At 34.1% G+C, this 27,164-nt stretch overlaps 3 protein-coding genes across 9 annotated transcripts; 2 read left to right on the top strand and 1 right to left on the bottom strand.

The window, feature by feature from the left end:
• Window positions 1-479: 479 nt before the first annotated feature.
• On the top strand, window positions 480-19,563 carry LOC123004721 (harmonin). Of its 3 annotated transcripts, none has more exons than XM_044398120.1 (12): window positions 481-818; window positions 8,789-9,059; window positions 12,500-12,608; window positions 13,713-13,737; window positions 13,881-14,015; window positions 14,798-14,942; window positions 15,008-15,589; window positions 15,644-15,847; window positions 17,789-17,920; window positions 17,973-18,530; window positions 18,584-18,843; window positions 19,265-19,563. In XM_044398120.1, exons 2-12 carry the CDS (start codon window positions 8,793-8,795, stop codon window positions 19,302-19,304), a joined length of 2,457 nt encoding a protein of 818 aa, XP_044254055.1. In that variant the 5' UTR covers window positions 481-818; window positions 8,789-8,792; the 3' UTR covers window positions 19,305-19,563. The 3 variants fall into 3 exon arrangements, with proteins under 3 accessions (XP_044254058.1, XP_044254055.1, XP_044254057.1); XM_044398122.1 differs by lacking the exon at window positions 481-818 and adding an exon at window positions 6,463-6,607; XM_044398123.1 differs by lacking the exon at window positions 18,584-18,843 and having other exon boundaries at window positions 480-818.
• Window positions 19,512-22,537, top strand: LOC123004719. 5 transcript variants are annotated; one of them, XM_044398117.1, is made up of 9 exons: window positions 19,512-19,565; window positions 20,006-20,197; window positions 20,248-20,532; window positions 20,577-20,947; window positions 20,997-21,127; window positions 21,173-21,334; window positions 21,375-21,679; window positions 21,729-21,895; window positions 21,943-22,536. In XM_044398117.1, exons 1-9 carry the CDS (start codon window positions 19,563-19,565, stop codon window positions 22,463-22,465), a joined length of 2,139 nt encoding a protein of 712 aa, XP_044254052.1. In that variant the 5' UTR covers window positions 19,512-19,562; the 3' UTR covers window positions 22,466-22,536. The 5 variants fall into 5 exon arrangements, with proteins under 5 accessions (XP_044254052.1, XP_044254051.1, XP_044254050.1 ...); XM_044398116.1 differs by having other exon boundaries at window positions 19,563-19,959; window positions 21,399-21,679; window positions 21,943-22,537; XM_044398115.1 differs by having other exon boundaries at window positions 19,563-19,959; window positions 21,943-22,537.
• A 90-nt stretch (window positions 22,538-22,627) lies between these two features.
• On the bottom strand, window positions 22,628-24,081 carry LOC123004722. The gene is made up of 4 exons (XM_044398124.1): window positions 23,922-24,081; window positions 23,280-23,869; window positions 22,988-23,225; window positions 22,628-22,937 (listed from the first exon to the last, which is right to left on the bottom strand). The coding sequence occupies exons 2-4, from the start codon at window positions 23,771-23,773 to the stop codon at window positions 22,692-22,694; spliced, it is 978 nt and encodes a 325-aa protein (XP_044254059.1). The 5' UTR covers window positions 23,774-23,869; window positions 23,922-24,081; the 3' UTR covers window positions 22,628-22,691.
• Between the last annotated feature and the right edge of the window lie 3,083 nt (window positions 24,082-27,164).

Genomic DNA, 27,164 nt, shown 5'->3' with positions numbered 1-27,164 from the left:
AGACTGATGCACTGATAGGTGAGAAACAGGAACGTAAAAAACTTAAAATAGTTAATTAAAGATCTAAAAGATCGAGTTATAAGTAATTTGTTCTAAAAAAGCTCGCCTCTATCAACGAATCAGCTCCTGTCAATACATCTATGAAATTATAGTTATCTCTTGTAACCTTGATCCTTGCTTCTGATTCATTATGTTTCTTGAGCTTTGAAAAAAAGAACCACCACTTGTGCATGTTAGCGTAACCGCGCAATTATTAGGCGTACAATTACAAAAAATTCAAATTGCCAATCTGTAAATATCCCCTTGATAATGAAAGGTTTGCGTCCATTATACAGGCAAGCCATCGGAAGCCCAATGGAACGCAGTTAATGAACAGCCGGTCTTCGAAATCGGCAATGTCGTTTAGCGTCTGGTTTCCTGGTGCTAAAAATGCGTTCGTGGAGCATTTGCGCAAGTCCGTCACGAAGAACAGGTGAAACACCACACATCATCAAACAGGTATAACGAATAAACACACGCAGCACCGGAGTGCCTGACCATAGACGAAAGAAGGGGCAACAGAGCATGGAATCGGTGAAGGCAACAACTCTTCCAACACACAATGTCTAGTGCTCGCTTGTCGCACATTGCCCGAAGACTTCAACTGTGAAGCCGATAGATAAACAGTGAACTTGTGGTGCTTCTGGTGCGTGTTTCCGGTATTGATAAAACAGTGACAAATACCGGAGTTATTCACGTAACGGTGAACTTCTGCTTTTTGGGCTTTTAGACAAAGAGATGATATGATAGGATTTGCCATTTAACTTCGATAACAGAAGGTGAGTGAGCAAAAACGAGCTTTTAGCCCAGAATAATCTGGGCACCACTTGAAAAATCTCTTGCACAATCTATGATCGTGCATCAGATGCAACTATGCATTCATTAACCACTCCTCTTACCGTAAGAACTAATTTCGAAAGCAAAAAAATAATACTTTTGAACCAAAACACTATAAAAGAGAAGAGAAATTAAAAGAATTTTCATGGACAACTTCCAAAAAATCTATTAATAATATTGTTCTAAATTAAAATCACTGATTTATCTATTTATTGATGTGGTATTTTAAAAAGTATTAAGATTTACGGAAATATTTATGTTGAGTATCGATCCGGAGATAAAATTCTTTTCAGATAATTTGATAAGAGATAAACCAAGAGTATAGGGATCATATTGATCATATCAAAAAAAATAACAGCAATATTAAATTACGAATAATAAAAATATAGTACATATCTATTGTTTCGATGTTTACATGTTCCCACAAAAAATTTCGAAATTTCGCTATTGTTTGTTTGAGCAATATTGGAAAATTATTTTCTTTGTGAAATTGTTTTAGTTCAAAAGTCAATAAATCGATTTCAGTCTAATAAAAAAAAAACAACTGTGTCCCAAACTCATTCAAGATTTTATCAATTTTCAATATTCAACTTTAGAATACCGAGTACTTTAAATCTCTTGAGAACATTACAATGTTTTATAAATTTTTTAAGCATCTCTACTTTCAGAAATAAGATTAATTTTTCTTAATATACAGTATGTCTGGATTGAGTTTACAAGAGGAAAAAAAAAATTATCTTTGATTTTACGCCGAAACTGCAAAGGAAAAACATTTTTTACTTTACTTTAAACGAGCAGATCTGTAATTAAAACTTCATTATTCTAACTCAGTAGAAAGAAAAGATCATTTTTGTTTGATTCTGGACTTTTTTTCTCTGCTTTTTAGGTACTATCACATTGGCGGTTTTATTATTTTGACAATGATGTCACTTTTATAAATGAGTTTACTCAAGTTAAATAACAAAAATGTTTGTGAAAAACATAATTTTAATAAATAGCAACTCAAAGAAACAGCTTTAAGATGAAAACCAAAAACATTTTTAACAAGAACTACCATTATTTAATTAATAAATTAATTGTCAAAGTAACATATAGTTGTCAAATAAATAAAACCGCCAATGTGATAGAACTTAAAAAGCAGAGAAAAATGAGTTCAAAATCAAGAGAAAAATTGAGTTTTCTTATCGCTAAATCAGAATAATGAAGTACAGATTTGCTCGTAGGTGAAGCAAAAAATGTTTTTCCTTTGCAGTTTTGACGTAAAATCAAAGATTCCTCTTGTAAACTCAATTCGGCGACATACTGTAATATGATTATTATGTATTTGAAAATAATTGAATTTCGGATTTTAAATATCTACTCTTGGGAATGCACAAGTTCTAATTTTTTTTCTAAAAGTCTATTGTAACATCACAATCCTGCTTAGAAGAGATTCGAATTAATTACTCAAACACTGAAACAATTTTCACACGTTGCAACAACTGATGACCTTTACAAACACGTCGGTGCGTATGTTTACAATCGATGGCACAATATTATTATTTATAAGTTCCTTTTTCTGTATCATAAGCATAAATCAGGATTATCATTTATTTGTTACCTCAAATTCCTTACTAAAATTGTGCAAGTACCCACCCTCAAACAACTTTCAGTTTCAATTCTAGTACAAGAAATTCCTTAGATAAGCAGCAGATTTATTAATTATACAACCATAAATGAATGATTTTTACTCTGTCTCATAATTTACGATGCAATTACCAAATTATCCACTTTGCAGCTTTACAAAGTCGTTAACGCGGAGACATAAATTATTACATTTTTCACTCATGACATTTATTGAAGCTTTTTTCAATGTTTGATACACTGGAGACACAACAGTTGCGATATGAAAGTTGCTACGGTTCTTTCACCATTTTTTAAAAATCGCTCGTATAAATCAAATGACGGAAGGACTGCAGATGGAAATCTTTAAATTACGTCTTGAGTTTGAGTTCATTAAAGTTCAGTCGTTTGTTTTAAAAATCTTGGTAGCGGTGCTTTGATAAAGAGCAAACAAACACAATTCTAATCATTGTTTGTGTTTGGTAATCATTGTAAAAGTGTGTCTACTACTATTAACAAAAGAAAAGGGTTTCCCAGCATGGCTTTTTGCAAAATCATTTTGGTTGGGTATTCTTCAAAAACGAAAAGCTTGATTGAATTCTAAATTGCAGAAAAAGTGATTTGTAAGTAAATTAACAGTTGCGCAAGCGGAACTGGTTAATAATATTGGACTTCCCATTAACCGTTTCCCTTATCACAGTTATGATAAGATGAATTTATCAATATTGAAAGGAAACCTATAAACAAAACTTCTCTTTTAATAAGTAATTCCTGTGTTTCAGCCTGAGGGCATAACTGTTCTTTTCCTCAAACATTTTAATTAGGGACCTTCTCGTTGATAAGCATCGTCAACGACAAAGCTACTTTCACAACCCAAACTATTTAGATCAATTTCGTTTTGTGCATAGTTTGGTATAAAATTGCGGTTAGCGAACTCTATGATGCGAGATCGATGGCAATGTCAACTTTGTAAACTTACCATAATTCAAGCGACTGGCTATAACGTTAATTTGAGTGCATTTACGAGGGATTTATGGGCGAATTTACATTATGCGAATGAGTAGCAATTACGGTTTTGCAATTTGATGCGAGATTTATTCGGAAATATGCAATTGCGTGAACTGTTAGCTAATTAGATGGATATTAGATGGGATTATCAGCGCAGAAACGGATCCGTGCTGGGGTGGGCATTGAGGGCATGTTGGGGACGGTCAGGCATATTAGCTGACCACTTTTACCTAAATTTATAAAATAGGCTTGTTAGCGATGTGAGAATTAATATTTTTCACGCTATGATTTGGGATTCTAGGGCAGGGTTTGTTTTACTAAATGTGATAATTAGAAATGTATTAATTAATGTCTAGTAGCCTGAAGTATTGGCTAATACAGTAGCATTACTGATTTATTTAACAAAGAAAGAGAACAGCCATGTTATCAATTTTTTTCTTAATTAAAGTAATTATTGCTGTATTATTATTAATGAATTTAAAAATCTTAGAGAAACTGAAGTTTTATGAAAGTTGAAAAATGAGTGCCACTGCTTCTTCCTTGATTTTGTCATTGCTTTTATTAAAGAGATTTCTACAATTATTGATCAGGAAGTAGTCAATAGCAAGTAACATTTATCAAGCATTGATGCTTGTTTTTGTCTAAAGAAAACGAATTTCACCGCTTGAAATATTTGTACAAGTTGTACAAAAAAATGGTTAATTAATTACTTGTGAGTATTTTTTCTGTTTAGTGCTCAGTAAATTGAACATTCTTTCAATTTTAAATTTCAAATTTTATTAAAACATTTATTTTGTTCGTAAGTACCTAGCATAGAATTCTTTTCACAAAAATCTTAACCTGGAACAGCACGGACTTGCATTTGAATATTTTTTGCCAATTCGTTTAATAAAGTTTTTTAAAGAAAAAATACTTGTTTGCAATAGAATTATGAATTAATTTTGTAAAACAAATCAATCAAATTTATCCGTATCTCGATATTTGAGAACTGTAAAATTTAAGAATCTTCGCTCATGTTTTAATCACATTTTAAATGTAAACCTCTTAATAGACTATAATTTGTGTAGTATTACATTCTTTAATGCTTATTTTAAAGGCCCTGATAGATCTAACTTCAAATTTATAACATATTCAATTTTTTGCAAAATTTTAAATCTGCCTCTGTTTTACAATTAAAAAAAAAAATACTACCTACATAAAATCATAGCAAAATAAAATAGACCTTGATATCTTGGAGAAGTTTATTATCTTTAGGTTAGTGGAGCATTTAACTTTCTTCAAAAAAGGTTATTACAGTGTCAGGACTAAAACAATTACTTGAAAAATATAGCGACTAAAACGCCCCTTTCTTGTATTTAATATTGATATTTTGGTTCGTAATCGTAGCTTAGTTTAAATTGCAGATGTCTGCTTGCTATAAATAGATCTGTGCCACCTCGGGCCAATATTTTCACTGTAGCTATTTTAATTCATTTTTTTATTGTTCGACTTTTATCCGTGAATAATGAGACCACCCGAGAACACACTTGATCCTATCTCAGCTTTTCAATTTTTTTTATAGAAAATTCTCAATTCCTCATAAAAACTGATTTCAGTCGGTTGCCATTTACGGTGTGGTGAAGTTGTGGGAAAGCCGCATTAGGATTAGAAGATCCGATCGACCTTGACTACGATCGCTTCGAGTTATTTAGTCTTTGCTTTTACTTGCGTTCAAAAACGAAATAATAAGGGAAAAAATAAAACCCTCCACCAGTCATTACATCGCCTCTCCTAATGAGCACGGGAAAATTGAGAACACGTGAAAGTGTCTTCAAAGAATTAAATTACAATTTATAGAGAAAATCTGATATTTAATTCTGCTACAAGAAAAAAAATCGCGCGACAGTGAAAACACGCCATAAGTACACAGATCCACATTAGAACGGTGACAATAAGACCAAATTGGGCCAATACGTGATGCACTTATTTGTTTTAGAAAGTCTGAGAGCATCCCAGAAAAATTAATCACTGCGACCTTTTGACAAACACGCGATGGGATGGGTGCACTTTCGGAGGACCAATGACCACTTTCTCAAAGGGGCCTACTTTTGAGGCGCCCCGGGCCATACCTGGCTACGCACCTGTACATACATAATTATTGCTATTATTCAGGCCCGACTTGACCACTCGACGCATTGTGATAGAAATCCAACGAGGATTTTAAGTAGGTCTCGCGAATTCTTCGACCTACAATTTACGCAAAAAAACTCAAACGCCCAAAATAACTCATTGAAAATCAATTTTTAAACAACTTGATCACAATTTCTACTTGAAATTATTATGTAATAGTGGCTTGTGAAGATGCCAAACTCAATGCAAATTTAATTGAGAAAATGCATGAATGAACGAACATTTAACTTTGAGGCTAAAGTTCAAATATCATAGGTATGTAGTAAATTGCTACTTTCTAATACGAATTATCATGATGTCACATTGTTCAATGGATATCAGTTGATGGTCTTTAATGAGTTGATTAAACGTTTTTCCAGGAATCTACTATTAAATGTTGGTATTTTAGATTTTCATTCATTAACAAGCTACTTAACCAAATTACAAGCATTTTACCTAGAGAATTGTTTAAAATAGTGTAAACACTTAAAAGTAAGTTATTTGGTTAGAAATTGTAAATACATATTCGAGTACTAGAAAGCGAGAAAAATCTAATACATTCTGCACTTGTGTTGGAAAATGTACAAATATAATTCATTCTCTTGCTACTCTTTCTTGTTTTAATGATGTAGTTAGTAACTTTGTTGTTTAGCTTGTTCTACAGATCAATAATTTAATCTAATGAATTAACATTGCAAAATTATTAATTATTAGTAAATAATTGAAAATAAATCATTTTTGAAATTGAAAAATCCGATTATTTGCGTAGGCCTCCTGATAACAACATGCTCTGGCTCCATTTTCTCGAACAATACCCCAGATAAGATGTTTACGAGCTGTTATTAAATTTTTATACTCATGCAATTTTTAACGACATAACCAAACGCGCTCGATTTTACCATAAAAGTCATGATTCGTATATAGGTGACTCATGAGACGCTAAAACCAGGTGATACTTTCTTAACACCATCAGGTAAGATAATCCAATTTATTATTTTTTGCGATTTTATCACTCCAATCCGCACCCGTTTTCTTTATGAAATTAATTACACATACGATTTTTATAACGAAGTGCAGTCTGCATGATATATACATGGAAGTAATGAATAGAATTATATGAATAATTCATCTTTTACAACTGTAATTTTCTCAATAACTTAATTCCAGCAAGCCATTTAAATGAAATATGTAAAATATTGCGCGGCGTTCGGAGATGTGCTTATAAATTGTGATTTTTCGCTCTGGAAGCAATGAAAAAGTAGATCAGATTACGCAGTGAAAGCGAAGAAGCTCAAATATTTTTAATTGAATAAAGCCAAGAAGCTAATTTTAGAACCTACTAATAACTAGTCATACGTATCTTTGACAATAGTAATTGTGTTATTGTTTTTAAACAAAATTGTTTTCTTATTGTTAAATTGGCATAGAATTTTTTTCGGTTTGTTTAAGACTACGATTCTGCAAATACAAAGTGTTAACCCAGACAGGTTGTAAAAGGAAAGCTAAAGTGAGATTTATACAGTGTTGACAAAATATCTAAATTTATTCATAAGAGTCGGGTCGATGTCATTGTCAATGTAAAAAAATCAGTGTCTCCAACCAGTTTTGCTTAAATATTTATACAAAGCTTGGCTTGGCTAAACATGCAAAACGAGTTAAATGATAAAGACATAATGATAATAAAAATCTAAACAAATAAATGGCATACACATCTAAATAAATAACATATGAAATATATTAACACTGATTGTGTCATATTCAAATTCTGATTCAGAGTAATTTAGAGGTAGAAAGCTTTTTTGTTCTCTTCATTAAAAGGTATGATTTTGGGAACATATTTTAATAACGATAAAAACACATTGTCAAGGCTTTTCCTGGTTATTGGATGACAATTAGTTACCATATGAGATTGTAGACTAACAAATTACGCTAGTTTTATCTGTATTACAGTCAAGGCTACAGTCATATTTTCCATTTATTACGATCTTGAATTTAGTAGTAACGAATTACAGGCAGTAGTTATCAGAACAGTAAGTCAATGTCAATGGAACTGTTATCAGAAAGACAAATAGTCTAAAAGAAAAGGCTTGCAAAAGGTTTTCATCTTCTTGTGTAATAAAGGAAAAGTTAGATTCCAAACTTCTATTAATTGGATTACATTTTATATCAGATCAAGTTGGTTAAAATAATTTCACAATCCATAGCTTTACTTTGCACAATATTCTATACCAACAAAGTTTACAAACATGGTGAAAGTGATTAATAAATTTTAAATTAATGAATCTTTTGGCATAACAATCAGATAAAAACTTCTTTTCCCACATAAATAATCTTATATTATTTTAGTTATAGTCAAGTGTAGTTGTGATGAACTTATAATATACAGGCTGTCCGGAAAGTCGCGCACCTCCTTAAAAGGGTAGTCTCTCAGAGTAATAAAAAAATGTTTAAAAAATTCTATCTATGAAAAAATTTTGACATTTATTTTTTGACATTTGACATTTTTTTATGTCTATTTATGATAGTGATGATCTTGTGTATGTTTTTTGTAATTATTTAGTAAAGTCAATAAAAGCCACAAATAACATTAAACAGCTACAATTTAGGATATAGCTTCTTTGTTTCCTCTTCTAATAGCCTGTAGCAACAAAACTTGGAAAATTGTTTTTGTAACAGAAATAGTGTCAAAATGCAAAATTTAAACTCTCATAACTTTAAAATATTTATAGATAGATTTTTTTAAGATTTTTCTTGTTGTCTAGGGCACCGCCCGATGACACAGTGTCACGGAGGTGCGCGACTTTCCTGACATTCTGTATATTTATGTTCGCTTCTTTTATTAAGCTTGCAATAAGTTAGATAAAATTTTTGCAAAAAATCTTGCAAACGAGCGAACCGTGCTCTATTACAAAACACTGCACCAGTATCTCTCGCAAATTTTTTAAACCACTCCACATACACGAAGATAGTAGATCTTTAAATTACATACTATTACGGAGATTGTTAAGGTGATTCAATTAAGCGGAAAGTCCACACAAAGCGAACTCAAGATGCTCATCTCTTTGATAAGAAAATTGTAATTTGGTTGAGTCGAGCCGTGACAAATATTTTAATTATGTTTACAAGTTGCTTAGTATTTTTTTTTTGTTCACAGAGCCATGATGATGATGATGGATTATGGTTCGCAATACGCTTCCTCGACCATGTCTTCGGAGACGCTTTCGGGAAGCTGTGGGAGCAGAACTAATCGGATACGTACCGTGAGGCTCGTACGCCCCACGCATGGCACCCTGCCGCCCCCGAGCTTGACCTGCCGACACGGACCCAGCTTGGGATTCAGTGTGAGGGGCGGGAGAGAGCATGGGACGGGGTTCTTCGTGTCACATGTAGAGCCGGCCTCGGAGGCACATCGACAAGGACTAAGGGTAATCTGGATATATGTTTTAAAAATGTATAATTCATAAATATTTGCTAATCTTGAACCATAAATGCTGTCAACTTTATCGTATCCTTTCTAAATACAGCAACACAAGACAAGAATTACTAGAAATGCGGCTTTCAACATTCTTCTTTAAGTGTTTGATAACATCAAACTTACCATCTTTATCCCAAAAACATATTTGTTATCTCCATTGCCTATATATTACACGTCATTACTACCAGTCCTTCAGGTTTTATAGTACATCGTTTTTCCATACCTGCAAATTGCTCTTTCCTGCCGAGCAGGAACGCTGTATTTCACTGATATGGAAAGCACCTCGCGATTTCAGGATGTTTACAAAGAATTCACTTTGACATCAAAAGATATTTCAAAAACCATTGCAAAAAACTGAAACTTGTATTTTCTGCAATTTTTCAATTCCTGCTGTAATTGCCAGTGACGATAATTGCCACTGCATAAAAATTATGTAGTCTAAAAAAAATGAATATTTCAATTCTCTAAATTATTATTTCCCCTTGAACCAAAAATTTTTAAAATCTCAAATCTGTGATAGAACTAAGGTAGAATGTAATTTTCTTCCTTCCTCAATTTGTTTATTTGTTTTTTGTTATGTTTTAATTAACATCAATTTAAGAATCTACACGCTTATTTTTTGAACAATTATTATTAAATGGAAATTTAATTTTTTATTAGAGAAAGTGATTTTCACAGGTGTACCAAAGTAATAATTTTCATGAAAATAGAGTTATATAATGCTTTCTCTATAATTTTTTTTCTTAATTAGGTTATTATAATATAACAAATTAATTATACTCCGCTAAAAAAAACATTAAATTTTATAATAGCAATTAAATCATTTCAAACTATTATTAAATTATTAATTAATAGTGTCAAAATTTACCCAGTTGGGAGTATGTAGGTATACAATAATCGTAGTTTTTTAAATTGGCAAAAAACTTCCTACTGACATGAATGAACACGGTTCCAAATCTAGATTCATTGAAATTTTAATGTCGAAGACAGTGAAAAAATGTATCCTGTTAGCCTTTCTTCTTTCACTCACTTTCAGGCAAGATGTTTGATTCCCATGGTCGTTGGAGAAAATTATCAAGTGGACAACCTTGAGCGATATCTATTGAATTTTTCTAGTTTAGTAGTTGCATAAGAAATTGTCCCTCGCTAGGAATTTGTGTCAATAGTTTTGTTTTTATTTGTAAACCTAATCTAGAGCAAGCTGATTTACTTTCTTAGTATAAAGAAAGTGTTTCGGTTTCTATTAATATCAAATACAAGCCTATACCTGAAAATTAGAACAATCATGCGAAAACGAAAATGACATTGTGCTAGTTAACACCAAAAAACCAATAAAGCATAATAATATCCTCACATTTTCTCCGCTTAATTGATTTGCTCTGATTGTCTCATATCAATATCACCTATTATCCGGATTTTTTCCGAACTAAGAAAAGTGAATATATATTTGCTTTCTACGCCATTTGTCGCAATTTCATAGAAACTGAAATTAAGTCTGAATTAAACTCATTTTTGTTACAATGAAATTACAACTTTCTTCACAGCTAGTTACACTCACAATAGCCACGTTTAAACATGTATGTAGTCACTCATATTCAATAAATGTACAAAAATTCGCGACCGTTACTTCCCATCACGAAACAGCCAGTTCAAATAGAAAAATCAAAGCAATTTACTCTCATCTCATTTTGCTCACGACACGACCTAAAACCCTTACAAACCACTTTCTGACACATCATCAATTTAGGGACATGTTTCAACACCTGAAACACTTTCAAAATGTATAATGCGTGACAAAGTCTGATCTTCCGGAGATTTTCAATCTGATTTCGGGTTCCTTCACCTCATTGATTGAGTTTAACGGCTTCGCACAGATATTTGTTGCACGTTTCTACCGCGAAAATGACGCAAGGAGTCCAATTTTTAATCATACAGGTGTGTTTTTCGCATTAACATAATTACGGAGTTTTTGTTTAAACGGGTGGGTTTGGTAATTCCTGCTATCGCTTCGCATTCACTGGAGCACGAAACGGAAATTGATAGAGCGAAAAATGATACATCGGAGTTTTATTTCCCCTTGAAGAACTAGAAATTCAGTGCAAATCTCGATTTGCTATTTAATTCGGACCACCCAGTACTGTACAAACATGGGAATGTAAAAGAAACAAGACGACGTATTTATACTTTTAAAGACATTCCTAATGATTTCTTCTCCTACTGAAAGACTCGTGATGATTCATTTTTAATAACACTTAACAATTCTGCTAATGTAGGCATTAAGAATTTCTTCGTGATGGCGGTTTCAGGAAGTTTTACTGCATGCTTTTCTTTACGAGCTTTTACCAAGAATTTCTATTTACCATAGCAGTCACAAGGTTAAAGATGGGTTAAGGATTCCTTAGAATTACCTATAATTACTGCAGCAAGGATAGGATAAAAGTTCGCTGATTTAAAAGTTATGTGTACCTAAAACCTGAGAATAATAAAATTTTAAATAAAAAAACTAAACATTTAAAAATCTCGGATAAATACATATTTCTTAAAAAGATAATATTTAAATCATGCTATTTGTATGTTGTCATTATTTATCTAATGTTATATAACTTGAAATATTTTCATTAATTCATAATTCATTAGTTCAGCAACTCGTTAAAAATATTTATCACTTGTCAAGTTCGCAGATTTTTCCAATGAAAGTTAATTAATTCATTAAATCGTAACTTTCAGATCGATGATAAGTTATTGATAAACAATAGACTTCCTGCTCACAAAATAAGAAATTTTATGCTTAATTAATATCAGAAGATTCCTATAAAATACCTAATAATATTGTAACAAGTTAAAAAACCTCGACCGGAAACAATTTGATAGCCACCAAATGAGCAACAGCTCATTAGATCTCGTTTATGAGTGAGAAGAAATGTAAAAACACTTTTTTACCAGTGCATTCGCATTTCCGGGTCTTTTACTGTGTGTACGTGGAGAAAAGCATTGATTTAATTTTTTGAATAAATTACTAACCACTAATCTAAATAACTACAAGTGTGAGATTGTATAAGTTGCTTTCAGGGTTTAACAAAGTGAAAATTTATGCAAATAATTCAAGATTACTTGAAACAAGTAAAGCCTTCTTTAAGGAGAAAACACCTGAAAGATATTTATCTCAAATGCCGAACCAAATAAATACTTTCCATATTTAAGTCCTAAAGTTGCCTACGGGCTTCCAATATGTGAAAATTTGCAAATGTCTTTGACATTAATCGTATGAGTGGAGCGTTGCAATGCCCGGAATGCAGAGTACCAGCCTTGAAAAATTTAATTTGCCATCGTCGAGTTCAACGCAATATGAAGAGTGCAATTAGATAAAAAAATAAACAAATGTTGTTGCAGGTCGGAGACCAGATCATCAGAGTCAATGGATTCACCGTCGATGATGCCGTCCACAAAGAAGTTCTCCAGTTGATTTCCAACCACACGCATCTCACCTTGAAAGTGAGAAGTAAGTAGACAAAGTGCCGCCTTCCATAAGCAACTCAGAATGGAGTTTAAACTAAACCAATTACAGAGATTTAAGGATATTGAGCATCTCCACAATTATTTATTTCCTATAATAGGTTTCCTGTATCGCGGGTCAAATAACAGCACAAGTTTGCATCTTTCGCCACGCGAAAACAATAGCAAATAGCCAATAGCTAAGCGATAAAGTTGAGGCTGACCAGGGACCGTTATTTAAGCAATGGGCAGATTCTGCGAGGTCATTAGTTCCGACTCCAAATGTACATACACAATCTAAGCTCATACTAAATCATTCTTGGACATTCAAAACTTCTTTTACTGTATCTTATTTCATTTTTTAACTTTCTAAATTTATTGCAAAAAATAAATATATTTTTGCTGTTTTATAAAACGGCCGTTATGTAACTAATTTAAGATTGCATTAATAAACAATTCTTGCTGTCGCCTTATCACCTCACTGACATCTCAGTATAATATTGAAAATACGAAAGCTATTAATACAAGGTGTGCCAACAATAAACGTCATGTCATCCACCATAATGCAATAATTAGTAGCAATTTCTTCTATCACTTTGCATTCTTCAGATCGTTTGTTCGATAGCATCAAAAACGACAATTAATGAGTAAATGGCCGTAATTGATTTTTTTAATTGTTGCGAATTTCATTCATTTCTCTTCTTCGAGACTTTCGAGTAAGGAATGCGGCACTATCCGTTTTAGAATCTGCTCTATCAATAATGTCTGCGTCGCTCCAAGTCGGTAACGAAACGGCTTAGAAATTGCATCTTCGTCCATTCAAATTAAGTGAATTCGCTTAGTATTACAAAACGTTCAATTTCGTTTTAATTTCCATCTTCCTCTGGCCAAGGTAACTTAAGTACAAAAGACCAGCGAACCATACAAACGTTATTATCTAACAAAACGCCTACCTTTCTTTATACTCAAGCACTATCGACATTCTTCGATGGGAAAAAGCAGAGTGACACTGCTGGAATCCAAACTCTTGCGCAAAAAATCCACAATACCACAATAGTTATTATTATTACCCTTCCTTGCACAATCGTACCAATAAATATTTTTGTTGCAGGTGTCGGAATGATTCCCGTGAAAGAGTAAGTATCTAATTAAAAATAATAATAACCAATCAAGCGCGCCATTGATATTTCGAGGAAAAGCAACAAAAGCAAAAATCCAAACTCAATTCGCTTGATTGCCTCATCGGTCTTTTTTTAATCGCATGAAATTGAATTTTCAGCAAGAAAACCGATACTCTCAGCTGGCAAATCATCACGGATAATTCCTCTTTGAGGTCTTCACCGCCGCTAGGAGAAAAAATACACGATGTTAGAATCAACATCATTGTTGCACCGAGGTCCAAGCTCGGCTGTGGGTAAGTGAGACCGTCAACGATTTCAAATTTTTTCGCTAAAGCAGGGCAAGGTTCTGAATCGATAGCAAAAAATTAAAAGGTGAAAACGACAACCTTCGGGGCTAAAATAGGCAGTTAATTAATTAGGCAAAATCCAGTGGCGAACCCCTGCGCGAGCCACCTCGAGCCCCCGTAAAAACATTTTTAAGGGTGTTTTAGACATTTTCAAAAACAAATCATAAAGAAATCAATTTATAAAAAATGTCTGAGAATCAAAAGACTTATAATCATTTTAGTTCTTTATTTTACCCCAATATAAATAACTGAAAGGAAAAAACTTAATTTCAGTGACCATAGTTACAAACTAAATTCGGTATATCATTTTACTGCCAGTTGTAATGATTTTTTTACAAAACTATTTTTACAAAATTAGATAATTGGCGCAGTCAGCAAGAGTTGCAGAAGTGTTTGTAGCAAAATTCGTTTTAATGTTTAATATATAACTTCAAAGCGTTTTGAAGACTTGAGGCAAGATTTGCCACTAGTAAAATCTGGAATTTAAAACCAAGCTGTAGTTTTTGCAGTGGATCACGTTTAAACTTGATTTTTATTTCGCCGTAATGGGAATAATTCCCGTGTCGAAGCATTCTTGTTCGCACTAATCCCGTTGTGTGGTTTATTAGTTTTGGCTTTTAACCTTTGCAGAATCGCGCATAATAATCCTTGGAGCGTGTTGTATTTTTGCGCGTCTTGTCGTGATGCGTTTAAATGAATGTGCTTGAGGCGTCATTGTATTGTTACAGGATTTGCAAAGGTCCGGAATGGAAGCCTGGCATCTTCATTCAGTTTACAAAAGAGGGCGGAATAGCACGCGAAGCTGGCCTTCGACCCGGCGATCAGATCCTTTTTTGCAACAACGTGGACTTTAGCGACATACCTTTTAACGAGGTATTTTGAACGACATTCACGCACGTTATAAACTGTTGCCCTAACCACCCTTCGACATTTTACAGGCTGTAAATTTAATGAAAACATCACGCCAGCTCGATTTAATAGTCCGTAAATCTGCCGGATCGGAGCTTTTTCCAGGGGAGTCCAGTGGATATAATAGTTCGGCGAGCTCGGTGACGGGAGACCAAAGTCCGTCGTGGTCTGATCAGAAACGACTTTCCATAGTTAAAGAAGAATCTCTCGACTTGGAAGATCGACTTGACCGACTCAAATCGAAAAAATGGGAAAAGATTGGATGGGACGATGGTGAAAGTGAAGAGAAACAGTACTTTAAACCTACCATCATCAATCTATCCGAGAATGGAACGACTATAAAAAACAACGGGACAGAAGAAGAGTGCCAAAGCATCGATAACGCGAATAGAAACAAACTGGCCGAGCTTTGTCTCGTTTCGCAGCAGCACGAGACTAAAACCGTAATGGTCGAAGTGCACAGAAGTAACACTGAGCAAGAAAATAAGACTGAAAACACTTTGGTCAAGAGTTCATCGACCAGCAGTTTCGGTAGTTTGGTTAGCAGGAGCAGTACAGCCTCGAGCAGCTTATCTAGCGCTATCTGTCAAGAAATACAAAGGAGATCTGAAGTAATACCCAAAAACCGTTTTTTCACCACTCTCTAAACTTTATTCAAATTCCAGAAGAAACAAACCGAACAAGACAAGCCATCCATCGACGAGCAACTACAAATGAAGAAAATCCTTAAAGGAGTGACATCCGAAAAGCAAAGCCAGCATAATAAGCTCATGGACGAGTTTAAAAAAGCTCACCGGAAGATGTTCAAAGCTCCCGAGAACGAAGATAAAACAGATTCCGCCGCACCTGCTGTTGGGAAAGAAACTCTGGTGAGTCTCATATCACGAATTGACCCACTTTGCAAATTGCATAAAGACCTCAACGGATATTGAATACTAAACGATGATGTCCGGAAAACGGTTGTTTCTTGTCGATTTCCGGACGATCACAATGAGATGAGAGATTAGTCTCGTTTAGCGGTCTTCCTGCTTTCAAGGCCGACTTTGTGCACGAGTTAGGTAATCGCATACTTTTACAAAACACCACGAAATTACACTGAAATGTTCGTTTTTACGGTAATTTGTTGCAAATTCTTTGAGTGGAGATCTCTGTGGTTATAAATTGCCTTAAAAAATGGACCGATGCGGATCGATAAGATTCATACGAAGGTTTATGAGTAATCACGTCGTTTGGCCAAACCACACATGCCTTTCAACTACAATGTATCAAACCACAAAATTTTTTCTCGTGAAATAATTATGTCTCCCAAATAACAAAGCAACGCCAACGTTGAAAGAAATAATTATTCAAGAAGTAAAGTATTAATTAAGATCTTGTTTCATTTCATTTTGTTGTTTGTTACTAAGAAACAAATTTGGGCCAATTTTGATGTTTTCTGCAGTTAACCATTTACTTCAAATTCATATAATTTTTTAAACATTAACATCAAGTAACTAATTACTAATTAGTATAGTGTTTCACAGGTCATTATATTACAAACACAACACGTGACTGATTGAAACGTTTACAAAAATCCTTGAAAAATATTGAGAAACAAAAATATTAACCACCCTAATTGCATCTTTAATTTGTTCACAATTTTGTGCGCGATCTTGTAACATTTTTTGCCACATTATAATTTTTCTCAACCTCGAGTGTCAAATTGAGCGAATTTACTGTCCCGTCATGTAAGAACATGGGAACTGTATCCTGAAACAGGCATTTGATTTCATTATTCGACAAAATCGTCGTTACATAACTGAAACGAAACAAGTATTTCGTCAATCTGGTTTAATTATTGTTATAATCCTTTTGTTTGAAAACTACAATAAAGAAAACGGAATATTTCTACACTGATCCTAATTAAATTTGAATGAAAGGTACGTAGCGTAGCTCTATTAGTGAAGAAAGTATTGTTTCTTATTCAAGACAAACACGTAAACCGTATTATTAAACAATTTAAAAAATAGTATAGTGTAAAACAAACTTGATTAGTGTCCGATTATAATGAGTGTCTACTTTTAACTTTCCAAGGCAATTAATTTAATTTAAATGACAATCTTAAGTCGGGAAAATGCCACTCGTGCCGACTTTTATCTCTACTTACTCATTTCACAAAATTGTGTGCCGCGGAATTATCACTTGTAATATTGTTTATCGAATTTTGCGTAGGTTTACATATGATATCTCCGGTCTTTCATTCGTATATTCGCTACATTAAATGCGTTTCGTCAAACGATAATAAACGTCATCATTGTTTAAAGCAGGTAAAACGCAAACTCAACCACAATAAGTATAGTCAGTTGTTCTCTAGCGAGCGCTCTTACTTGTTGTCGGCTTAACATAAACAAACAATCGTTATTTTTATCGGACTTATCACACACAATGATGGACAGATCTAAAAGTGGAAAACCCGTTTTCATCTTACAAACATACGAAGTAAGTTAAATCAGAAGACTATAAAAAAATTAATTGAAAAAATTGCATTTTCGGAGAGTGTTAAAAAGTGCAATATCATTTTAATTAATACCAAACTGTGAGTTATTATTACAATAAAACAAATTTATTATGTTTGCAACCTTGATGGTTGGTTTTTGTATCTAAATGAGTACTTAAAGCACAAACAAGGTCCAAATAAATGCAAGTGATAAAACAGAAATTGTAGAAAATATAGAAATTTTTATTACTTATTTAAAGTAATGTTTTGACTTCCGTAGTTTTACATCGCCGCTTGAGCGTGTAATTACATAATATATTTTTTTCTTTTGTAGGATCGTATCGCTGGTAAAGAATTGTCGCAGAAATTATCAGAACGATTATCAAACCTTTCCATGCAAGAAAGTGTGCAAGACCGACTGAACAACCGGAATTCCACAACAACGACGCCGCCCCCACCACCACCAGTAAGTCAAAACATTGAACGTAACAAAAACAAAAGTGACGCAAAAATTCCAGCCGCCAATGGGAGAAACAACAAATAGTGCATCAAACACAAACACAATTAAATCGAATAAAAAAGGCAAAGCGCCCCCAGTACCGGTTAAAACTTCCACATTGTCGTATCAACAGCCACCCCCATGCCCCAGCCCCGATTATGACACTCTTAGTATCACATCGACGACATCCCTACCAAAGCAGAATGGATACAAACCTAGTCAAAACCATTTAAACGATTCAGTCGAAATGGAATCCTTGGAATCCTTCAAGCTCAATAATCCAGGAGGGATCAAACCGAAACCCCCTAATACTTACTTCAAGAACCCTTTAACGTCACAAATGTCAAATGGTAGTACCTCCAGTACTTCTACAATACGAAAGCAACGACCCGTCAGTGTGACAATTGGAGAGTACCCCTCGGGAACCATGAGGAAGACCCCTGGCCGACTGGGCTTCCTCCAAAATGGCACTGAATCCAACCAATCCCCCAATAACACTCCAATTTCCAATCAACTGGCCTCCGAACTCGCCCAAACCCTCAACCGGTCCAACCTCCGGAAACGCACTGAATCAATGGTAGGTACTCCCAAAATCTCGCTCCAAATTTCGAATTTTTGGGCCATTTCTAGGAAAATTTGCTAAATTGTCCGCAAATTAAACCGCAAAGTAATGGATCTGTGCGCATCTCGCTTAATAGTAGCCTTGCTAAAAGCTTGGCCAAGTCCACGAACGACTTGACCAATTTGGAGAACTTCTCCAAGGCTTTTGCAAATCGCGTTACGATTAATGTTAATACCGGGGATAAGAAGACGGACACACCCAACGGAATTTTAAAAAATGGCACACATAAACCGTTGATGCAACAGAAAAGTATTACGTTTGGAGAAATGTAAGAAATCAAAAAAAAAAAAAGAAAACAAAACTAATACGCATGAATCCTAAAAATCTATTTTCTTCTCGCGGAGAGCGTGTTCTGTTTATTTAACTTTATCAAAACCAATAACACATAACTAGTACCTGATAGGTGATATTGGAGTTTATGGAAAGATTTTAATCTCTATACTTGACCTCTATCTCAATCTGAGTTCTACATTTAACCGATTTTTGATCAAGATCTAAACAACTCAGTTTAATTTATTCTTTTCTGTTTAATTTAGTAATTGAGACTAATGATTTTTCATCACTAATTAGTAGAAGCGTATTTTGCTCTAAATAATATATCAGGGGTGTGGTCGTAACGTCTTTTCCTATTCTGTACTAATAGGTTTTAGATTTAATTTTTTGTATTTTTGTAACAGAAATATTTTCAGGCCAACGGTGATAAATGACCATCCACTTCACGTGTCCTAACCTTCGGAAACGGCCTTTGGAGAAGTGCAATCGTTGAATCAAGTGCAAATATCTTATTTTCTATAAGCTGAATAATAATCCTATGTAATGTGAAAGTGTGCCGAGTTGATTGTGATAAAGCATATTCTGTATGACTATCATAATAATCCTGAAATAACTCTGTAGTTGATCATATTCGTATGTTTGTCATGTAAACTGTCAAATAATGTGTATTTTAATCTGACGTAACGTGCAGTGCAAAATAAAGTCCTAATCATAATGGTGAGTTTTTCCTTCCGAAATTTATGTCATGTCTATCAAGCGTGTGCAGAAATTGCTATTTTCGGAATATTGTGATTTCGAAGATATGGTATTAATCGAAAGTCCTTTTGCTCAAACGACAAAAGAAGGAAGAGGACTTAGACAAGTGCATTTAGGTTTAACCCCGTCGAAATTAGTACTGGCAACGGACGTTTTGCCACCAGTTGAAAAATCTTCCGTGAAATTTCTCCCGGGAATCGATCCTGACATCGAAACGTTCGAACTAATCGCGATCTATCCCATCAATTGCGTAAATTTGAGTGTTTACCGCAGACGCAAACGGCAAACGATCAAAGCACATTTCTGCAACAACCGCGTATTTTACTTCGAACTCGGAGGGTTCGAGAACCGTACTGTAAGTCCTTTTTCACAAATTTCAATCCCACTAGAATGATTTATAGATGTTCTGGAACCTCTGGTGCGAAAAAGTTAAATTTCTGTCGCCAGAATCCGGGTCTTCTCAGTCCGAAACGTCAGTTGCCACCTCATCCACCAACAGTACAATTTATCTAGTCGACAGTAAACAAGTAGTGAAACCAAACGGCTTAACTCAAGTCTGGTGCAAATTTGGTACTGGTAAAACCCAAGCACCGGTAGTAAAACGCTGAAAATTTTTGACACCACTACTCGTACCAAATTTCAGAAGTGGACAGATCGGTTCCTTTACATGGGAAAAAATTTCGAAGATTACCCAAATTATAAACCAATAATGAACTCACCAAGCATTTCACAATTCGTCAAACCGAAAAGGAAATCACATTTTTCGGCCCCGAAAAGTCAAACAAGCCAAATTAACGAAGTACATATCGGTGATAGCTACCACATTAATAGATTTGGTCTAGGAATTAGGGAAGGTTGCAAAAGTCGGCTTTTCCTCCCTGCTGAAGATTACATTCTTCCAAGGAGATTCAGCCAAACTAGTGGTCAAGTAAGACTCCAAATCATTTTTTTATCAAACTTAAACCAAAACAGTCTTCAGTATATTACGACGAAATCCAGTTGACGGGTCATACCCCAGATACACTAGAACTCATGGCTGAAGATTGTGTCCGACTTTGGGAATTATCAAACGAGAATCCCAGAAAGGGCAAAATTAGGCATCGCCGACGGTATGGAATTGCCCCGCAACCCCTATTTCTATACGGTTTAGGCCCTTGGAACATCAGTCCTGGAGCAAAATACTCAATTCAGGTCAAAAGGGCCGTCTCTGTGGTCACAATTCGCCGGCAACCCATCGAACCAGAATTACGACTACCGGTCACTAAAAGACAATTAGTTGCAACCATATCGTGCGAAGCCTTGCATCAAGATAAATCAAAAATTAATCAACAAATGTCATGCGGGTATGTCCTTGTGATCAAGTCTCGATAACATTTTAAGATGAATTGATAGGGGTCCTCGAAGGCCAGTAATATTTTTCTGGACTCCTGATTACTGGTATCGACCGCGATCAGCAAAAGATGCTTATCAAGAGTTGCAAGGTCATTTAGCTAAGATCAGTGAATTCCACCAAAAACACAAAAGTGAGTCAAGAATCCAAAAATTTAAAAAATTAACAGAGTTTGTAGAAAAACGCCGTTTGTTCCGTCGACGCGTCCAACCAGAACCTGAATCTTCCGATTCGGATTCAAGCCTAGATACGTGTCGCAAATATCGCAAAGCCAAGAAAAGAAAATCAATGATGCGGTTTAATGTCTTTGGGGGTAAAACACACGACATGTGGGATGTTGGTATGTCCTGAATTCAGCACCAAATATTAATTTCTAATAGCTTTGTGCTGCCTATCTATGGCAGAACAAGAAAAAACGTCCAAGGAGACGATTCTTCAACATTTGAAACGATTGTTGAAAGTCGACGTCAAATTAACAGCCTGGGATTTCAACTCAACGACTTTAGCCCAACAACTCACCATGATTGACAGAGATTTGTTCCTGAAAATTTCAGGACTCGAGCTCAGCGTTTTGATATCACAACAGTCATCGAAAAATGCCCCAAACGTGGCTGCTATGGTTGCCTTCTCGCACAGAATATCTTGTTTGGTGGCTAGTGATATCCTCAAAAATGAATGCGAACGGGTACTCCCGTGTCAGATCGTCGAAAAAATAATATCATTTAGAGTTGTAGATGAGGGCACGTTTGATTGCACGATTTATCACAGTTGCAGAAAAGTGTCACAGGATTTCGAACTTCCAGTCTTGTCGAACTGTTTTGTTTGGGCTTCAGAGCCCTGCGATTTATCGATTGAAAACAACTTGGGCTTATGTTAGAAAAAAACACGCCAGCAAATACCAGTAATTAAATTTTGTGTAAAAAAAAATGTAAGCATGATTTTTTTCAGGGTTTTTGAGTTTTTGTGTCGACTTTATCGAGATCCTCGCTTGCTAGCCTATCAAAAAACTTCTTTTTTATCTTCCCAAACCACTCCTTACTTGCCTTTCATCGGCGATATCGTTGCAAAACTGCTAGACAAAATTCCGGAATACAAAATAATGAAAAAAGAGAAGTCGGAAAAGATAGAAGAAGGGTCGCCGAAAGACAGTGGAATTTTCACGAAGTTGTTGATGTCAATGAAGTTGGTTAATTTCCAAAATTCCGCGTCCGAATCTAAAGTGAATGATTCCGACGGCAAAAAGGGACTGTGTCATTATTTTAAACCTCTCGATTGCTATGAAGACAACCGATTTAAATGCTTGATTGAAACAACGGAGTTTTTACAACAGTGTCAACTAAGTGCATTACATTATAATTTTATGCCAAACAATCTTGCGACTGATTATCTGTTAAAAGCGCGGTATAAAGAAGAAAGGGATAATTTTTATCAATCGTTTAGGGTAGAGTCGTTAGAATGTATGGGAGACTAGAGTGCACAATTTATCAACATGTATTTAATAAATAAAGAAAAATATGACACAATATTTATAACATGAATCTTTTCTAAATCTGTACATTGTACAAATCAAAAAAAGTATTGAAATAAAACTCGGCACCAAAAAAACTAAACAAATTAAAAAATAAAAGAAAAATCGAAGTCGAGTAGGCTTTATTTATTAATCACCAAATTATTAAAAATATTAAAATCAATTACGTTTAATTAAAAAATTCTGTTACTTCTTGAAGCTCTCTTTCACGAGCTTGTTCATGTGCCCATCTGTCTTCAGCAAGACGGTCAGAAAGTGACCATTTAAAATGATAGATTCTTGAGCCACAAGTATTACATTTTTTGTTACCAAATGGTGGCTTTTTCATAAACTTGAAAAAACATTCTTGATGAAACAAGTGTCCGCAATAGATTCTTTCAATGTGTTTTGGTGAATTTTCATCCACTTCAAGCTCCTACAAACAAAAATTAATTAACTCATTTTTTCAAGGTTTTAAATTACTACTCTAGGGTCTGAAGGGAAACAGACTTTATTGCAAAACTGACAATTCTCTGAAGGCAGCCGCTTTACGCAATCAATTAAAAATTCAACTGACTTTTTTAATGAAGGTGATGGCTGAAAAGGAGGTTCATTTGGCTTTTTCTTGATTGGAGGCTCTACACATTTTCGCGCTGTTTCTTTAGCTTGGCCAATCATATGTCTGTTGAAAGCAGGTGAAAAGTTTGTTGTGATATCTTGAATACTAAAAAAAAATGATCATACGACATTGAGAAACACCTGAAAAAACAAATCCTACTCAATAGCTTTGACTGGATAATCATCAGGAACAATGACCCTACAATGCAAAAAATAATTCCTGTTCTTTACTTTCAGCACAATACTGGACGTTTTTTGCTTCAATTTCAATTCATCGTTCTCGTTTAAACTTTTTTTAAGAAAATTTATTTCATCGTAGCAGCAAGAAAGGGGAGTCTCATCTAAAAAATTTCGCAGGAACTTAATAACATTGAGCACTTGTGCTTTGCCCAAATATTTCTTAGCTTCCTGTTCACACACGTTTGTTAAACCTTGCAGCAACTTTTCAGACAGCGTTTTGGATTTTAACTCAAGTAATAAAGGTGTACTGGGGTACGTTTCAGTGAATTGTATGCACACAATCAACGCTTTAAAGTTAGTCCTTTTTATTTCTGCCCGTACCATTGTTTTGACACAAGACACAAGCCTGCAACCGGGAACGACATTTTCGCACAGTTTCCTGACCTCTGAAAGCTCATCTTCTATAAATCCCATGAAAGCTCGTAAGTAACACTTGAGAATTTGAGGTTAGATTGGAATTATCTATTTGACCACTGACTCGATTCGTAAATAATAACTAAAAATGGGCATCTAAAAAGTGATTATTTAGCAATTCGTAATTACATTTTCAAAAAAAAACTACAAAAAAGACAACAAACTCTTGGCCGGATATTTGTTGTCTGTAACACACTACTGATTCACTGAACACTGAGGCGCCAATTTTAAAACTTTGCATTAATTTGTTTTTTACTGTAAAAAAATTAATACACTTTGTTGTAAGTACAACCGTATAGACATTACTTTATGATTGTAAACATTGTTGCAAATGTTTAAAAACAATATAAAAAAAATATTTGGGTAAATACATATAGACAACCCACTATACAGCTGCGTTAACTAAAGCTCCAAAAAGCTCTATTTGATTGTTTTTTTTATTTTTTTACTGTTTGCCGGTGGTTCCGAATGAATGCGAAAGTAATTAGATTCTCTGGCACGTGTCCTAAAGGAAAAATATGAGCCGTTATCAATTACAAGGAAATATGGTAGGGTGGAAAGCGTTGTCTTATAGTTGAATGAGCACGTCCTATGGACAGGTGGCCCGACTTGGCTACCGTCATATGGTCAAGCAAGCAACCATATTGCACTTTAAAGTTTCTACTCCTTAAATATCTTATTTCACTTGGGGTGTCAGCCGACTTTTCAATAATTCCCCGCACACGTGACACACATGTGCCATTTGGACATTTACCTGGAAAACGGTTGCATGCCACAGATCATCTTCTACACCAAATTCGATAACTTACGTTCCACATAATTGTTTTTTATTCGACCACAATGTGCAATAAGAACATGTTTCTAGGGCATTAAGTTTCAACTTTCGGTTCGATATTTTACATCCGACATTTGTCCTATTTGCTTTCTAGTGAGCGAAACGAATTACCAGAGCATGTTTGAAGATAAAACTTTTCTCAACATTAATTTGAAACAAGATTAAAATAGTTTCGATAAAATCGACATTTAAAATTAATGAGAGCTTATCTGGCCTTAATATTTGCAACATTAGGGTTAAATCGATACAGGCCCGTAATTATGAATTCGTACCGCGGGACCCATTTGTAACAGTAATAACTCATCATTGAAGGTAATAATGTGTCCAAACACTCTACAAATCGGCTATCGGGATACCAGTTTATTGTCGCCGGCATTACATAAAGTGCTCAACGCAAGCCCAAATTGATTCGAGTGGATGAGATACGATTATCCATGCTGGAACATGGCACAATTCCAGATTAATATCGTGCCTGAAACCTAATAAATCAACACGGGTTGTTACCACCAACAGTGGAGCACTAGGCCAGACGCAAAATGTAGTTACACGGTTTCTAGATTTAATCCAGAAAGAGCAAGTATTTTTTAAATAAACTTGATGTTATTCCCACGGTGTTCAAACAAACTAGAAAGAAATAAAGTTCATCATAAATTATGTACTTTAATACATTTTATTTCAAACTTTTACATTGCATTTTATTTAACAATCTACCACATTGCTCATTAAATTTTATGTCGTAATAAAATTAAAGAGCACGATGAAAAGCCAAGCACTTTTTATTTATAAAATTTACTTAATTTCAATTCTTTCTTGTTTCGTAAATTGAATCAAATGTTGCCAACACTCAGACTAATTCATTAAGTATTGAATTAAAATATGCAAAACTTTATTATACTGCATTGTTTTATCAAAGTTATTTAAATTTCTAAGAATTCGAAATAAAGTAAATAAAGTATTTAAAAACAGTAAAAGTTTTATATTTAGTTATACAATGTGCTAACTGATGATTAATGCTTTAAAATGAAGTTTCATAGTTACTGTAATGTACAAGTTTTTACAATGTGCATTAGCTTTAACCCAGTTTAAAACATTAGGTACAATTCGAATAGGGACAATTAAAATTTTTTTAAAATTTGATCGTAGAATAAATAAACTGATAATTGTTTATCTGGAATAATTTTTGATAACATTTTTCAAAGTTTTTGTCGAAATTTTTATTACAATTACGGCTATAGTGTTGATATTAATTAATATAAATGATGTAAATTAATAATCTATTATTCTTAATATGCCAATTGATAACATTTTAGAGGTCGGGAAGTACGTCGTTTCATCCCATGATTGAGAAGGATTGCCAAACGTTACAATCTTATCAAAAACACAACGTTATTATTTGCATAGGAGATGCATCAACTTTGTAACAAAAACGGATTTTCTTATCTAAACAAAATGTGATTGACTGATTGTACAGTTGCGGAATTAAAATTTCGGGCAGTATTGTCATTTTCATAATTTAAACTCTGAAACAACCTTTACATTAATAACCTCATTTTTTACTCTTGTCTTGTTCATGTCATTTTGACTTATTTGTGGCATAATAACGGGTAGGCAGAATATCAAAGCGATGATTTAATTACACTTAGTTCAATTAATAAATTTCCTAAGACATTTAATTAACAATTTTACCAACAACAAAAAAATAAGTTTAATTGTCAAATGTCAGTCATGATGACAGTAAATGGTTGTTTACAGTGACCTTTTTGAAGTGAGAAAGATACTGTCCGAAATTTTAATTCCGCAACTGTACCATACAAACCTCGGTGATACCCTCAAGCTTCATGCTGCACCTTTCGGCCAGATAGTCTGATGTAATAAAATATTTCTCACCTCAGTTGACATATCCTAATTTCTTTGTTTATTTTTCTGTTTTAAACATGTTTAATTTTTTTTTGTTTAATACAGTGGCTGACACGGAATTTTGGACATTAAATTTATGTCAGTTCAAAAAATGTCAATGTAAGCCACGTTTTATTGTCATTATGGTTGACGTTTGAAACTAAAATTTTAAAGTTTTAATTGAATTTTATCTTTGGCGTCGATTTTCCGAAACAATAATGCCAGCAGTACGTGTTTTTATACAGGTGCGCCAGAACTTGCGCCCCAGAGAAAAATGCCATATAAAGTAAGATACCAGGTACATGGAAAAAAGGTAAAAAAAAATTATCTATAAAAATTTCGAAGTTATGAGAGGTTAAACTTTGCACTTTGACTCTATTTATTTCTGTTGGAGTAATAAATTTCCAATTTTTTTGTAACAGGAAACAAGGAAGCTCCATGCTAAATTGTAACTCTGTGCAATGTTATTTGTCGCTTTTATTGGCAAAATTTTGGTACCTTTACCAAATAATTACAAAAAATTATACAAGATCATCAGTATCATTAGACATAAAAAATGTTAAAAATTTTTGCCAGATCGAATTTTTTAAACATTTTTTCCATGTTCCTGGTATCTTATCTTACAGTTGGAGACAAAATACTTTGGTCGTCACTTTTCTG

This window comes from Tribolium madens, unplaced genomic scaffold, assembly GCF_015345945.1.
Source record: "Tribolium madens isolate multiple individuals breed KSU strain unplaced genomic scaffold, Tmad_KSU_1.1 Scaffold_20;HRSCAF=117;Tcas5.2_LG4, whole genome shotgun sequence".
Taxonomy (NCBI): domain Eukaryota; kingdom Metazoa; phylum Arthropoda; class Insecta; order Coleoptera; family Tenebrionidae; genus Tribolium; species Tribolium madens.
This window is presented reverse-complemented; position numbering and strand designations above follow the sequence as displayed.

What these genes read in the sequence shown, in the direction of transcription:
- LOC123004719 (XM_044398115.1), top strand. Translation starts at nt 19,594, where the DNA reads ATGTCTATCAAGCGTGTGCAGAAATTGCTATTTTCGGAATATTGTGAT. An exon ending in TCAGCCAAACTAGTGGTCAA is followed by an intron (nt 20,533 to 20,576) that starts GTAAGACTCCAA and finishes AAACCAAAACAG; the next exon opens with TCTTCAGTATATTACGACGA. An exon ending in AATCAACAAATGTCATGCGG is followed by an intron (nt 20,948 to 20,996) that starts GTATGTCCTTGT and finishes ATGAATTGATAG; the next exon opens with GGGTCCTCGAAGGCCAGTAA.
- LOC123004722 (XM_044398124.1), bottom strand. Translation starts at nt 23,773, where the DNA reads ATGGGATTTATAGAAGATGAGCTTTCAGAGGTCAGGAAACTGTGCGAA. An exon ending in TATCCAGTCAAAGCTATTGA is followed by an intron (nt 23,226 to 23,279) that starts GTAGGATTTGTT and finishes ATTTTTTTTTAG; the next exon opens with TATTCAAGATATCACAACAA. An exon ending in GTTTCCCTTCAGACCCTAGA is followed by an intron (nt 22,938 to 22,987) that starts GTAGTAATTTAA and finishes TTTTGTTTGTAG; the next exon opens with GAGCTTGAAGTGGATGAAAA.
- LOC123004721 (XM_044398120.1), top strand. Translation starts at nt 8,793, where the DNA reads ATGATGATGATGATGGATTATGGTTCGCAATACGCTTCCTCGACCATG. An exon ending in CACATCGACAAGGACTAAGG is followed by an intron (nt 9,060 to 12,499) that starts GTAATCTGGATA and finishes ATGTTGTTGCAG; the next exon opens with GTCGGAGACCAGATCATCAG. An exon ending in GGAATGATTCCCGTGAAAGA is followed by an intron (nt 13,738 to 13,880) that starts GTAAGTATCTAA and finishes TTGAATTTTCAG; the next exon opens with CAAGAAAACCGATACTCTCA.